The following is a 16,628-nucleotide window of genomic DNA, read 5'->3' on the forward strand; positions in this document are numbered from 1 at the left end:
GTGGTCAAATATTCTTTTAAAGTTCTGTTAGCCAGTATCTAATCAACAGAAGATTCAGCTGTATTTCCAAGACCACCTGTTCCTCATGCTGATTGTGTTGCTATATTGTCTTAAATTTCTTCTCTTTTTCACAGGACACAAACCCATGATTGTGGGGATAGAATTGCAGACTGGTTGTCTCTGTTCCTTGACCGTCCATGTAGGTTAATCAGGCAGACATCAAACTGCCACAGAAATGCCATAAACAAAGAGAAAAAAGGTACTTCACAATTGTGTATTTTTTAAATGGATAAAGAAAAACGAATTCTCGCTGAATGATCACTTACTTATTTCAGAAGTAATTAATGTATTTATAGCATGGAATGTTTGTTGGTCTATATCATGTTTACTACTAAAATGCATCCCTTCCCTCTGCACCTCCTGAATCCTGCAAACCCTTAGCTCATCAATACACCGTCTTGTTGGACCTGGCCCTCTCTGCAGGGTCTCCCCTAAACCTTTTGCATTTATCCAACACTTTTTACTGAATTTGTTTTTGCTGGCCTAAGGACTCTGTGCACTTTACCACAGTTAATCAGTGCTATAGTGCTTGTGCTCGCCCCTTAAAAGAAGATGGATTTGGCTTATACCCATTTGGAATATTTCATTTACTGTGTAAGTCCCTAGTCAGGTGGCAGTACCTTTGCCCAGGGCCTGTAAAATAAATGTTAATAGTGGACCAGCAGCACTAATTGTTGCACCCACATTCAAATTCACGTCATTTCGGTTAGATAAGCAGCCATAAAAGCACATTAAATCACATCACAAATATACACACAACAATCCATTGCACTAAAATTTGAAAAAAGCCACCCACTTAAATAGCCCTTTTGCCAATTTCACTCCTTCCTTTCAATACATATAGGCCACCCCTAGGGTAGGCATTGTACAGCCCAGAGGGCAGGGTGCAGTGTATTTAAAAGTAAGACATGTACTTTTAAGTTTTACATGTCCTGGTAGTGAACAAATCTTAAATTTGTTTTTCACTACTGCAAGGTCTATCTCTCCCACAGGATAACGTTGGCGTTCCATTATTGCATTTTATAAGAGTAATTTCCGAATGGGAATAGATAACTAGCTCACGTTTTGTGTCTCTGGAACTGGAAGTTAAAATTCTAACTTAAAGCGAAGTTGGATTTTTTAAATTACTATTTTGAAAATGTCACTTTCCTGCCTTAGCCATTTAGTGCCTGTGGCCTATCTCTGATTACATGACTGGGTGTAGCTGGCAGTTGCGCTTTAGGTGTGCCTGGATGGGACATCACTGATGAGAAGGAGGAGCTGGGCACAGCCCAACGTACAATTGAATAGACTGTGTCTTGCCTCCGCACAAAGGGCCGCATTCCCCCTGTATTTAGTCTGGAGGCAGGACATGGAAGGCACGATGCCTGGGGACTTCAAAGGGGAAACCTCTCGAAGTCTCTTCCCACTTTAAATACACAACTGGGTATAAATACTGAACCTCAGACACAAATTCTTCGGCACACTTCTGAACCTGTGGATACTCAGCCAGGAAGAAGGACTGCTGTGCTGCTACAAGGCCTGCCACTCTGCTGGGCTGCTTCTCTACAGGAACTGCTGCTCTGCTGTGTTGAACTGCTACCTGCTGCCCTCTTGCCTGGGGAAGGAGAACTGGACCTGCTACTTCACCTTGAACCCAGGACCCCAGAGTGATTCGAAGGGCTAGTCTGCTGGCCTCCTGATCTAAGCCTCGGGGACATAAAAGGCTCCCTAACATCTTGCACTGTTGCAGGGATTCTGCTTATGCACAGAACTATGCACAGGAAACCAGGACCTCAGTGAATTGTGATGTACCAAAAACTCACCTCAGAACCCAGAACCCCTTATCCGACCAGCATCAGTGTCCCATTCGTTATCCGAGGTTTAGCTCGGCGGTCCCAATGTATAGACAACCCAGAACAAGCGACTTCGTGTATTTCTCAGGAATGGTGGGAATCAGAAATACCTATTCGTAAATATTCTCATATCAGTCCACAACAGAATAAACAGAGACACGGTAAAGTTTAAAGAGTTTATTTTATAAACCTCGTGTCCTAAGATGCAGTACTTTGGCTAACATAAGCAGACAAATGATTAAAATCAAAACCATCAGCATAGTTACAATACCATAGAAAATGAAAGGAGTAATCATACTAAAATGACAGTGGATCTCAGCCACCTTCCTTTCGCTAGCAAACTAATAGTATTATTATTAGACTAATAAAAGGTCTCTAGGCTTGAATGGGGGAACCCCATACCGTAAAGATCAGCTCAGTGAGATCACATCACAGGATCAGCTAGGCTCTGCTCCTGGGAAAGCTCTTCTTCCGAATGTAATGAAAACATGTAACACTGCAATATTAAAAGCACCCGACTTTCAGGTATTTGCAGCTGCGTGCGTGTTATGGCTAAATAGTGGGCCGATCAACCTGAACCCAACAACATGTACCGTCTAGCGACCCAGACTGTTTCTTTACACTATGTACAGACCAAGGTCGCTGCTCACTGTTTGGGATGTGAACAACAGACAGTTCTCATGTGAAGCAAAGTCGTGCAAGCATTTCTCAATTTAATAACATGTGACTACAGTGTCGTGTGCAAAAGCAGCAAATGCGGCAAGATGGCTTTCTAACATCTAACGCGGTTGTGCTAACTTAGCATTGTACATATATAGATAACGATCTTCACTACAGCACCAGCCCCTGGATCTAACTGCAGCTAATTCCTGATCCCCAGGTGGTGCCTTGCAGGTCCTCGGTGTGGCTCATGGGTACTGAAATCAAGCTTTTGGGATCATCGCGACGACTAACGGGCCAGTTTGCAGCAAGATCTAGTTGATTGCACCGCAAATCAGCACAAAGCTCCATCAGCCCGACTCTTCACACTGAACCATTGATTGCTCATGGAGACAGCCACTGTGAAGCTACAGCAAAATGCACCTGCAGCGCCGGCCACGCTTTGCTGACAGACTTCTGTGACGCATTCCCTGCTCCTCACGGCCCTCTTGAAAGAGAATGGGACTCTTGGCACAGACCTGAGAAGGTAACCTTCAGTGGGATTAACCTAGGACTGTATACGACCTATGTTCCATCACGATTGGCCTGAACTTTTGAATTTGACCCAATTCATCGTAACCAGATATTTTGAGTTGGTGCTTTGTTTTTATTTTAGTGATATATTCACTTTGTTCTTTCAAAATTCATAACTCTGGTTCTACTGATTGGATCTTTACTTTATCGTTTTGGTCTTGTTTTCTTATTATCAGAGCCTCAGAGACAGAAAAGGTCGCAACCATCTTGAACCCGCACCTGGAGTCCTGGCCCTCCAAGTAGTGCTCCTCCAGTCATGGACCCTTGCAAGTGGTGCTAAAGCTGCCCAGATAGCCCAAATCCAAATCATGGGAATTTTCTGCTAAAAAGTGGCCTTAGAACCAAGAGGAGACAAGAGCCTACCTGCTCTCCAATCCACCCAAAGTGCATTTGCAGTAGCTCCCAAAACATTCTTCTCTGCAGCAGCAAATCCTGTTCAGTGGCTCCTCGCAGAATGGCCATCATGGAGCCCCTGTCTCATACAGCCTGCAGCTTTGCCAGCTGGAGATTTTCAACTTCCAAAAAAGAGACTAAGGGCCATGTGTACTGACATTAGGGTTTGCTGTTACCAAATAGCGATTTTTTGTGATTCGCTGTTTGGTAATCACAAACACTAATGTACCTCAGAATTCCATTTGGATTGGTGTGCAGGGGCCTTGTTATTGACTGAAAACTGAAACAGCCGATATGTTTGCAGCTGCAGGGGATAACTCCAGTAGACAGACCAGTCTTTGCAGATGTTGCTCTGTTCTGTTTTTCCACTTCATGCAGCACAGCACATAAAAGGTGGCAGCTGCATTGTGTGAAATCTTTTTAAATTACAACCAAGTTGTCTTAATCTTTCTATCTGTATGATCGCAAAATCAACCCATATAATCAAAAAGTATTTAAATGGAAAATTGCACTAAAGAGGGAAATTGTAACATAGCCCTTCAAATATAAAAGATTGCTACCTCTCAACCTATATCATGTCAAAATCAACTCATATAAGTAACACCTAAATCAGAAATAACGTTTCACCACAGAGTGAAATTGTGTCACATCTTTTTTCATTTGTAGTCTTACTTTCTTTCTCAACCGTATCACAACAAAAACAATCAATTATGACAAAAAACAAATAGGAAGTAACATTGCACCACAGAGTGAAAATATTTAATGTGAACCTTCAGTGGCAAACAAAGTCTGTGGGTCAGATTTACTAAGCCCTTGCTTCGCCATTGCATCACTCAAGGGGACACATGGCAATGCAAGGGCTTAAGGGAGATTTACTAAAACAACACAAAGCCACCTTGCATGGGTCTGCGTGGTTTAGTAGATCCAGAGTAACACAAGGTAGCACAAATCTCTGCCTTCCATTACTCTGTGTAGTGAAGGCGTTCCATGAGTGGAGCAAGGGTGTTCTTATGCATCCACCCATTAGATTTTGACACAATCCTAGAGTTACTAAGGGTAGTAAACCTGGGATTGCATCAAAATAGTACCTCTTCACAACAGAGGCATTACAAGGAGAAAATATCTTTATTTCTCCTTGTTATTTCCTTTTTCTATGTGTGCTGCATTCTGCAGCACACATAGAAAGAGGAAAATGCCTCTAAGGATTGTTTTTTTGCAGGAAGATATCGTTTTCTGCACAAGAACACTCCTGCCTGTAAAGCAGGCCCTATTGAACCTAGCACAAGGGTGCTTGTGATGGCACTAGGCAGTCCTAAGTGCACCAGCACAGGGATAGAGCAGGTATGTGTCATATCTTAGTAGATATGGTGCATTCCTACTCTCTCCCTGTCCAACAGAGCAGCAAGTTGTCTGGCTGCGTCGTGTGGCTTGGTATTGTGATAAATCTGGCCCAGTGTCTCAGTCTGTTTGGTAGTGTTGGCAAGCTATGAAAATAAACATCACACCACATGCATAATGAAAAAATACGTCATATAGCACTTCTTTTGAGAACTCTGTGCCTCATTTACTATATTTAAATGCACAGCAGTACCACAAGCCTTCTTGCTATGCTGCTGTGCGCCAAAATAAAAGGGCAGGAATGTGCTGTATTTTCAAGATACGTCGCATTTCTGTCATTCTCCCCTACGCCAGTGCACAAACAGCAGCCGTGTGCCAGAGCAGACACCCTTGCACCATGGTGCAAGGATGCCTGCGTTGCCGGGATGATTGTTGTTGTGCAGGAAGGGACACCTTCCTGCCCAAAAACAATAATGAATGGGGTTATGTTCCTTCTATGTGTGCTGCAGAATGAGGAAAAATAAAAGTATTTCTCCTCGTTGCGCCACTCCTATGCCTCCCTTGGTGAGGCGTAGGATTCTGGCGCATTCCCAGGTTTATGACTCTTTGTAAATCTGGGAATGCAGCAGGTTCCATGGATGTTGCATGTGAACACCTATAACAACACCCATGGAAAGTCCCTCACTCACAGAATAATGTGTGAAAGTGCCCATATTTACAAGGCCATGAAAAGTCACGCAGGTTGACTTTATGTAGCCTTTTAAATATAGGCAGGCACAGCGCGCCGCTGTTGCGTCTAAAAGTGTGACGGACTGACAGCGCAATTGGCTTGTAAATGAGGCCCGCTGAATGGACAGTAGTAAAAGGATCTACCTGGTACAACATTCCGTTTCCGTTTTATTGCTTTATTCGAGGTAAAAACTCATAAAAGCATGAAACATTTATAACATATTTTACAATCTCTTATAAAATCTTTAAAATAATAAAGCATCATGACATCAATAATATTAAAATTCATCAATAGAAACTAAAGATCATGCAGTTGTTTAGCCAGTCTAAACACAAAGAGACTAAATTCTCATTGACTGGGAGAGCGGGCAATGGTCTAAATTCATTTCACCTAGCCTGCTATTAGGCAGGAGATTTCCTTCTAATGGCCCAAGCCCAACCAAGAAATTTAGCAACTGCCACAGCAATGAATGTTGAAGGACTGGTGCAGATAATCCTTAGAGCCATGTCACTCTCTCTCGTGCCTAGCTGTTTGCACATAGCCCTCAGCCAGACACGTCGGGGGACTGAATAAGCCCCACACACAAAGAGTAAGTGGGCAATGGTCTTAGTACTTGTTTTACAGACTGGGCAGGCTTGAGAACTACCCTCTGCCCATCTTCCAGTTAGTGATCTAATTGGGAGAGACCCCACTCTAAGCTGGAAATATAGCTTCCTGTCCAGGGGTTTGGTTATAGTGTCCCAATAGGGCTCAAGGAAAGGGGAAGCGTTTACTTCAAGAAATAGTCCCTCCATGGTAGAAGGATCGGCTTCGTTCCAGTCCCGATGTTCTACCATTTCCCAATACTTTGCTTTAATAAATGCTTTAGTCGGGAACTGGGCCTCCTCTGGATTCTCCCATAGCTCATTCATGCCTAGAATCCCCAGCATTCTACGCAAATCCCTCAGCCAACCTATCTTATGGAACTTATCACAGTTAATTAAATCCAGGAAGCCCCTTGCGTAGTGAGCGAGTTCAGGAGTGACCCAGATGCGCCGCCAGTATAAAATGGGTCTTAGTCTAGCCATATCTGAAATGGCTTTCCTGCCTAACTCACAACGCAGAGGCCTCATGGGTGTACTTTCTGGGGAGGCCGATAAGGTTTCGAAGAAATTTGTTCTTGGCAAGCGTTAGTGGTGCTAAACTGCCATAGCCCCAAAGCTCTGAGCCATAGAGCGCCGAGCTAATGGCTTTGGCCTCATATACTTGAAGTGCTGGCGCAATAGGTTTGGTCAAAGACCTTTTATGTTCAGCACTTATAGCACCAGTGTTTTGGCGAAATTTAAGAGCCGCCATTTCTGTATGTTTCCCCCTCTTAGCGCCCTTGGCTATGTGGATACCCAGATAGACAAAATCCGAAACCATTTCTACCTTTTGGCCATCCATGAGAAAGTTCCCTCTAAAGCTGGAATGGGGATTAAATGTCATGAGCTTTGTTTAGCTACATTTACTTCTAGGCCTTGATCAATACAAAAGCCCTCGAAGATATTCAGGGCACGCTGCAGACCGCTGGGAGTTTTGGATAGAATGAGCGTGTCGTCTGCGAATAATAGGATTGGCGTTTTCACTCCATCCAGTGTTGGAGCATCTACAGAAGCAGACAACATGCGCTCCACTACTCCGTTAATGTACAGGGAGAAGAGCATCGGGGCCATGGCACAGCCTTGGCGTACCCCCCGTTCTACCGGGAACTCGTCAGATATTTGCCCATGTCTCCTCCACTGGATCTTTGCGGAGTTTGACTCGTGCAATCTCTAGCGATAGAGCTTCAAGTGGCATGCCCATCTCAGCTAAGACTTTCCATAACAGGGAGCGAGGAACTAGATCGAAAGCTGCACGTAAATCTATGAAGGCAGCATAAAGACTGCCCTTCGCCAGCTCTACTGTCTTCCAGTGCAGTAGCATGAACCGGAAGATCTGGTCTATCGTGCTAGTCAATTTACGAAAACCTGCTTGGTAAGGAGATAGAACATTATTTTCTTCCTCCCAGGCTATGATTTTTGCCAGGGTCATTTTATCTACGACCTTCTGTACTGTATCTATAAGGCTGATGGGCCGATAATTCCCTGGTAGAGTTTTGTCCCCTTTTTTGTATATAGGGATTATTACCGCCCCCAGCCAGGACTTTGTTACCGGTGCCCCTTGTGCTACTGCGTTGGCCAAATTCAAAATATACTTGCCCCAGCATGATTTGTCATAGAGAAATACATCTGCAGGCACCCCGTCAGGGCCCGGAGCCTTGCCCCGTGTGACTAAATCCAAGGCCAATGCTACATCCGCGTTATTAAAAGGAGGAACTTGGAATATAACATAGGGCACAGACTCCCCGTTCCTGTCCTCCGGACGGCACCTGTATTGGGGACCAAAGTAGTCCAACCAGTTGCTCTGCGAAACATGGTTGGAAGGTGGTTCTGGGAGACCCCCTCTCCCCCATTTAACAATATTCCAGAATAATCTGGAATCTTTTGCGGAACTGGCAGCTTTAAGATCTTGCCAGTGCTGCTCGTCCCATTGTTTCTTGGCTATAGATACACTGGACTTATATTTCCGCCTTGCTTCCCTGACGGAGGCTGGATCTTTGGACTTGATGGCCATCCCCAGAGAAGTTCTAGCTGCCCTACATGTGGCGTTATACCACCCCGCCACATGAGGACGACTTTTCTTGCCCGGGTGCGAGCGTACTGCCCTGTAGAAATGACCCTTTATCGAGCCAAAGAATTCACAGTGCAGATTAGTAATCTCAACCATATCTGTTCTGCTCCTCGATCCCGTATTCAAAATTACTTCCATGGCAGAGGTGGTAAGATCCAGATTTGTGCTAATACTTAGTAGCACCTCGTGGTTAGCCACAATTTGGGGCCACTTGACTCGCCTCATGTCGTTCGTTGGAACGATCTCTGCCATCGCTTCTGTTATAATATTTTGCCCCTCCAGGTCCCCCCCCCACAACAAATGAGTAATACAAAGGGGGTTGTGATCACTCTCTTGTCTGCTGACCACCCTCATATCTTTCATCAAATGCCAGATCGTTAAGCTACAAATAACATAATCAATCCGGCTTTGCCAACGGCCATTATCAAATGTGTTTGCCCCTTGTCCATCACTCAGTGTCCTACCATTCAAAGCTCTGAGCCCCCTTTCGCTACATAAGGCGTTCATCTGTATTACTTCAACTGACCATCTACTCACAGGTTTCAAGTCCAGTTTAGGGATTCCCCATTCGGTATCTACATCTTCTCCTGATTGCCAGTCTTCTACTGAAAGGGGCTCAAAGGTCATGTTCATGTCATTTTCCCCCATTATGACCTCTTCTATACAGATTATAAATATATAGGGGTTCCCCCGAAGGCATACAAAGCCTAATCAGCTGCAAGTCATTATTGCCTGTGGGGAACTCTGCTATCTTGTCGAAGAGTGCCTGCCGAGCCCAAATGGTTAGACCCCCTTTTGGTCTTCCCTTTGGGCCTTTAACGGCCGGGACAAAAAAATTAAGGAAGCCCAGGAGGAAGAGAGGCTCGCAGACCCATGTCTCCTGGTACAACATTCTCTTTTAACTTGTATGGTGGGAAAAATTCTCTGCTTAGGTGAAGATTATGGTGAAAATATATATATATTGCCCAACAGGTTGTTCCACAACATTCCACATAATGTCAGCAGCAGCCAAGTGAATCATGTGTTTATGCTAGGAATGGCAGATTTAAAATCTATGCATTCACAGTTAGCAGCAGGAACTTCCATAATCTCCTCGTGCCTCTCTTGACATCAGAGTGAGTGGGTGCATACGAGGTGTGTATGCATTTCGTGTGTGCAGGATGTCATCATTTGTGTCTGGTTAACATTAAAGTATTTCTGCGTCGAGTCAAACCTAGGAAGCATGTCTAACCTATTTTAGGGTATTTTATTCCTCCTGAGCAATTTTTGCATCAATTATGGTTACATGCTGCATAGAGCACAATTATCTTATAAATGACAACACATTCTGAGGTTCTGAAGGGGCAATAAGCAAATATTCCAGTAAATTTTTGCTGTGAAAAGCCCTGGGGTGTTGGGACTCACTCTCCCCAAAAACTCCTTGAAAAATGATAGCAAAACAAAGAATGGTTCACCGCAATCACTCTAAATAGTGGCAAAAATGCAATATGTATCAAGGTAGCTGAATGCAGTTCAAATGCCTATCATTTTTCCGAATGTATTTAGCATTTTTCTGTGCATCATTTTCCACCCTGCTTCTTCCAGTCCGATTTCTTGTTACACCTTGTGGCTGACCCATCTATTTGGAATGGACTTGGTGAAATAAAATCTAGCTGTATGAATCTCACATTTATAGACTGTAGACAGCAGAGGTAATTGAAGCCTACATGCTCATGCAGCAATGCTTATGCTCAGTTACGCAGACCTTACAATATCAGACAGGTTACACCAATCTAAGTTGAGGAAAGAGGCAATATACATTAGTTAATGCATTTACACAATCAGTGTGGTTACAGAAATAGCAGTATGTGTCCCCAAGAAACCAAAATCACCAATAACCCTATCAAATGCTGTGTGAATCCTTCAAATCCCGCAAATATGAGTTGTAAATGCAAATCTGAAGTCCATTCATTTTGTACGAAACGTCATCTTGTCTGTTTCTGCAAACATTGACATTCCACCATAAAAAACAAAAATCTCATCCTGCATATGCAAGTTTAATTCTCTCGAAAAGATGCTAGCCATTTTAATTTCAAGAAACCATATTTAGGTCTGGTAACGCTCGTCATCTTCACCTAACAATTACAAATAATATGTGTCAGATGTGAATAGATTCTGCTTTTATCCCATTTATCACCGTTATCGAATAACACGGTGTCCATTAAAATGCAGGGTTTTAACACCATTATGTAAGAAGCATGGCATATTTTGCTACAATAAAAGCACTGTTGGCCACCATTGTGCGATGGCCACCTTTATGTAATAGATAACCTCAATTATTTCAATGATGAACAAAGTAGAGGGGCGGCTCCCCTGTTTGAGTGGAGGAGCGTCGCCTGACTAGCCAAAATGCCCCCCCAAAAAACCCCAGAGATGAAAAATAAAATGGTAAAAAGTTCACGTATTACCATTTCATTTATCATCCACCACCCTAAATCGAGCATTACGATGGGGCAGGGCTGCTAATTGACAGCAGGGTTTGGTGCCCGGGCACTTCAAAGTGTGCATGTCCCTTTGACCAGCCGTCTTGAGATAGCCAGCCAGATGTGTGCACTTTGAAAACTCTAACCCAGTGCCCTTGGGAGTGCAGAGAAAGGCTGATCCCTCCAATCCTGGCGCTGATCTCATGCTGATTAACAGCATGAGAGCAGTGCCAGGATTGATTAGAGAATCTGTTGAGGGTCCGCGGTGGAGGCAGAGACAAGAAGATGAAAACTGGACCAGAGCACAGAGGACGTTCATGCAGGTAAGAGTGTTTTTATTTATTTCCTTTCCTTAATGTGTCCCCCACCCACCACCCATAACCCACCCCACTACTCTCTAGTGCTGTCAGCCACGACTGATGTCAAACATGGGTATTATTATGTCAGGAATAGCCCAAACATCAGCAGGAATGTCCACAGTGCAGCAAATATGGTCACTACTATTCCAACAATAACCAAAATGTTGTCAAGAGTGTTCACAAGATGTCAAAGACTGGCCACTATAATGTCACATACAAGCAGTCTATCAGTGATGTGCAAGAGATAACCAGAATGTCTGTAGGAATCCCACAATATTTCAATGACTGAAAATATTTATGGCAAGAATGCCAAAATGTGTCCAGAGCATCAGCAATATATCAATAATAAGACTTCCCTATTATATCAGGGTTAGAATTAATGCACTGATGAGGCCCTTACTATGTCAAGTAAGGACTGTGATTGAGTCATGCATAGCCAGTATGGTAGTTTTATATCAGAGATATAGTCAGAATGGCGTCCTATTTACAAAGCCATTTTTGAGTATTAGAAGTAGTACTCCATTAATACTGCTTCCTGTAGCCACACATGTCCTTCAAAAATCTTTGGCCAAAGATCTCCATTTCCACCTCTCTTATATCTTATGTATGGAGATCTCTGTCACTAGGTGTGAAGATCTTTGCACATGAAGCTATATATGTTTTTCTAGGACAACAGGAAGTGGCTTTAACACGAGGGATGTTTGTTACTAAGTGGGTAGAGTTTAGGAAAACGTGAAGAGCGGTTAGGGGGAACATGCAAATAATAAAACGAACCCGCAAACGACTAAAACAATTGGTACTCACAATCGTTAACCTAAATCTACTATAGTAGCACTACGGATAAAACATGCTCACGTTTAATCCAACCAACACTTGGAGTAAGTCAATCATCACACAAGGCCTATCACTGTTAACGTAATCATCGCATACAAATCAGTGTAAGCAAGGAACAACACTAACCACACATACAAAAATAAAAATAAATGGAAACTATTTTTATAAAAATCAAAAGTATTACTTTATGATTTGTTTTTGCTAATATTAAATTCTGTGTCAGCTGGAAGGACCTACCCTTTTGTGATCACATCATATAGTGACTCATATTGCTGTTGTGTTGTAAGAAACATAGGAAATCTGGCCAGGATGAAGACATGACATGATGTCACAATTAAAGGTGCAGCATCTGTAGTTTGCATCCCAACTCTTACATGGTAGTCATGCTTACATGCACACAGCACTCTATGTGCAGCCAGCAGAGTCAATTAAAAGGGGCTGAAGTGCTCATGCATCAGTCCCAACATAAGTCTTATGTCTGTGGGAATTAATTCTATGGAGCACTCAAAGCATGCCAAGCCCATGCTAAGACCTGAAATATACCTTACTGCTTTGGTGATGAGGTGGATGGCATTTCCCTGTGCCCCTAAATTACTTGCTGCTTGTGGGAGCACTGTGTGCATGTACACCATCCACCAAACATCGGTCCCAGTTGCTGGTCCAACTCACAGCCCCAGTGAGCAACTGCATGGCAGTGCACCCCATTTTGGAAGCCAGGAAGCACCACCCTTTCCAAACCAGCCAGTGGAAAGGAAGCCGTCTCTACCAGTCTGAAAAATATTTGAGTCAGTGGCAGCATCCCCACCAGAGTGCACAAAAAAGCACTTGGGAGCCTGGGCCCTACTAGGAGTGTTACAAAAGTCCCTTGTGACCTGCACACTCAATCTGCCGACAAAAGCAGGTGAGCTGTGGTGCCGCCAGTGAACAGACAGAATATTGAGTTGTTATTTCCGAAGTACCTTAATATCAAGTTTTACATATCGAGGTACAAGAATATCGACTGCAAGAATATTGTGGACCAGAATAACAACAGTAAGGTAAGAAATATTGTTTTTATAAATATCTAAGACAGTAATATTGTTTGTAAAAATATTGTTGTATCGATGTTTATATTAGTGTTATGTATTTTAGTATGTATTTTAAATGTATGTGTTCTATATTTTTGTTTAAGTATTGTATTTATTTTTTAATATATGTGTTACATTTTTAGAAGTTATTAATTTTTTTGTGTGTAAATTTTGCGTTTTACTTCCATAGCGGTTTGTGGGTTTATAGGGGAATAGGGTGGGAAGTCATTTAAATATAATACATTTAATAATAATTTTTAGGTTATTATTTATTTTTAATGAAATTTTGCATTTTTATCCATAGCGGGTTGTGGGTTTATAGGGGAATAGGGTGGGAAGTAATTTAATAATATTTAATTTATTTAAATTTTTAATATTTAATATTTATGTGTTTAAAATGTTATATTGTAAATTGTAGTAAAAAATATATTGTTAATTATTTATTAATTGGTTATTGCTAACTGTTAATTAAATATTAATTATGTTAATTATTGCATTTTGTTAAGAGTTAGTTGTGTGTTGATAGGGGAGTAGGCTGGGAAGTATGTTAATTTTAATATATATTTTTAAATCTTTTATTATAAAATGTATTTGAAGTTGTTTTATACTGTTAATTGTGTGAATTAAATTATTAATTATTGTTTTTAAATTGTTAATTTAATAATTATGTTAATAGTGTTATGTTTTAGAACATTGGTGGTGTCATTTATAGGGGAATATGGTGGGTGGCAATTCTTTTTAATTAATTGTTTGTTAAATAATTTTAATTATTTTGCTTGGGCGTGAATAGTAAATGATTCCCCTATGCAATCCAATACTTACCCTACTGTTGCACTTGCTGGTGTGGGAATAGTAAATGATTCCCCTATGCTATCCAACACTTTCCCTACTGTTGCACTCACTGGAGTGGGAATAGCAAATAATTCCTCTCCGCTATCCAATGTTTACCCTACTGTTGCACTTGCTGGAATAGGAATAGTAATTGTTACCCCTCCACTATCCAACACATTCCCTACTGTTGCACTCCCTGGAGTAGGAATAGTAAATTATTCCCCTCCGCTATCCAACACTTTCCCTACTGTTGCATCCCTGGAGTAGGAATAGTAAATTATTCCCCTCCTCTACCCAGTACTTTCCCTACTGTTACTATCTCTGGAGTGGGAATAGTAATTTTTACCCCTCTGCTATCCAACACTTTCTCCACTAAAGCACTCTCTGGATTGGGAATAGTAAATTATTCCCCTCCTCTATCCAAAACTTTCCCTACTGTTGCACTCGCTGGAGTAGGAATAGTAAATTATTCCCCTCTGCTATTCAACACTTTCCCTCCTGTTGCTATCTCTGGAGTGGGAATAGTAATTTTTACCCCTCCGCTATCCAACACTTTCTCTACTGTTGAACTCCCTGGAGTAGGAATAGTAAATTATTCCCCTCCGCTATCCAACACTTTCCCTACTATTGCACTCGCTGGAGTGGGAATAGTCATTTTATCCCCTCCGTTATCCAACACTTTCCCTACTGTTGCACTCGATGAAGTGGGAATAGTAATTGTTACCCCTACGCTATCCAACACTTTGTCTACTGTTGCACTCCGTGGAGTAGGAATAGTACATTATTCCCCTCCGCTGTCCAATACTTTCCCTACTGTTGCTTTCTCTGGAGTGGGAATAGTCATTTTTACTCTGCTATCCAATATTTTCTCTACTAAAGCACTTTCTGGAGTGGGAATAGTAAATTATTCCCCTCCGCTATCCAAAACTTTCCCTACTGTTACACTCGCTGGAGTGGGAATAGTAATTTTTACCTGTCCGCTATCCATCACTTTCCCTACTGTTGCACTCCCTGGAGTGGGAATAGTAATTTTATCCCCACCGCTATCCAATATTTTCTCTACTATTGCTGTTAATGTAGTGTAAAATGTAATTGTAAAAAAATAAAAATATTTTAATATTTACATTTATTATATATATATTTTTGTTTTTTTATGTTACTTGTATATGTATTTATAATTTTTAATATGTTTCTACCAATTTATACTTTATTATAATTATTATTTATTAATATCATTAAGTATATATATATAATATATGTATGTTTATTTGTTTTACATTATATATATATATTATTTCTAATTTTAAACATTTTCTAATAATTATAACTAACTTTTTTTATTATATGTAATATTTACTTTATTTTATATTATTTTATATTATGTTTTAAACATTTAAAACAAACAATATTTTTAACAACGATATTTTTTACAACAATATTTTTTTTCTCGATATTTTTGTTCTCACCATGATGTAGATGGGATGTCGATATTCTGCACATCAATATTTAGGTGTCGATATTTTGGGACCTCGATATTGTGGTCGTCACTATTCTGTCAGTGATTCGGTGCCGCCATACTTCCAAAATTCATCTTGCATAAAAAGGTGATATGCTTAGTCCACCAGCCCCTCTCTCAGAGCTAAAAAGGGAGTCCCACATCATATACCATACCACTGCCTATGCCCCAACCACACTTGGGCGATGATGGGCTAAATGATAGTGGCAGCCAGAATACAGATCAACCACAGATCACACCGCAGGCTGCTGAGCCAAAGCAGGCTACACGATCAACAGACAAAATGGTGAACAGATACCACTGTTCAGCAGGTGAATAGGGTAAATCGCAAACCCTCTTGCTTATCAGTAAATTAGCTGTGTCTTACACAGCTGCACCAATGGTGGCATGTCTGGATGTCATGACGAAACAACGACTTCAAAGCAATAAAATAAACTGATAGTGAGGTGAGGAAATTCCATACTGTTGCACTACATGGGATAGCAGATAATTCTAAAACAGCCAGGCATAACACTAGATGCCATCATCACTCTTGGAAAATGGTATGAACTGCCCAGCACCAGAGCCAAATGAAATTAATATACTCAGGTCAAATATCTGTCAAAGAAGAACCAGAGGAAATGCCTATTAGCAAAACTAAAACCAGTAAAGCCAGGTAGACTACTCCAGAAGAAATGCCCTGCATCGCAGATACAAGGAGATTGACCATGGCAACTGTGTGAACTGTTGAGACAACTAACATGTAGCTGCCCAATACCCTGCCCAGGGCAAGACATGCGCTAACTGTGACAAGTGAAACCATTTTGTGAGAGTATGCTGAGAAGAGACTGCCGAAGGAGAAATTCGCCAAGGTACAATATCGAGATCACAGTCTAATTTGATTGAAAAGCAGAAGCACGTCGGCCACATTAAGCAACACCTGATAACTCTGATGAGGTAGAAGAATGTATCATCCCTTCATGGAGAAATCCTTAAAGCCAAATACAAGTTCATGGGTTCACTGTAAATGCCCTCTTCGACACAGCAGCATCAATGAGAGACATGGACTACAAAAATATGAGAAAACCCCACCAAAATTGTCACAGAAAAAAATGTATATACCCCTTTGGCAGTGAGACACCTAAGTCCCTGCTTGGTGTATTTACTACAAACATATCATACACATATGCAGCATCAACAAGGTGAAATTGTCAGAAACAACACTTACAACTAAAACGTTGCCCTATGTGTGTGGAAACTCTGAAGCTGGGGCGGAGATCTCAGAATGAAAAATAGAGGA

At 41.6% G+C, this 16,628-nt stretch overlaps 1 protein-coding gene across 4 annotated transcripts in view; it reads left to right on the forward strand.

Annotated features, from left to right (window-relative positions):
• The window catches only part of LOC146822680 (molybdenum cofactor sulfurase-like), a 496,467-nt gene that overhangs the window by 394,195 nt on the left and 85,644 nt on the right, over positions 1-16,628 (forward strand). For all 4 annotated transcript variants that reach the window (XM_085606870.1, XM_085606869.1, XM_085606868.1 and 1 more), the window contains one exon: positions 135-259. In XM_085606870.1, coding sequence (XP_085462996.1) covers positions 135-259 — 125 coding nt within the window. The remainder of the gene's footprint in view (positions 1-134; positions 260-16,628) is intronic.

The sequence above is a fragment of the Triturus cristatus genome, chromosome 5_2 (genome assembly GCF_964204655.1).
Source record: "Triturus cristatus chromosome 5_2, aTriCri1.1, whole genome shotgun sequence".
Classification (NCBI taxonomy): Eukaryota; Metazoa; Chordata; class Amphibia; order Caudata; family Salamandridae; genus Triturus; species Triturus cristatus.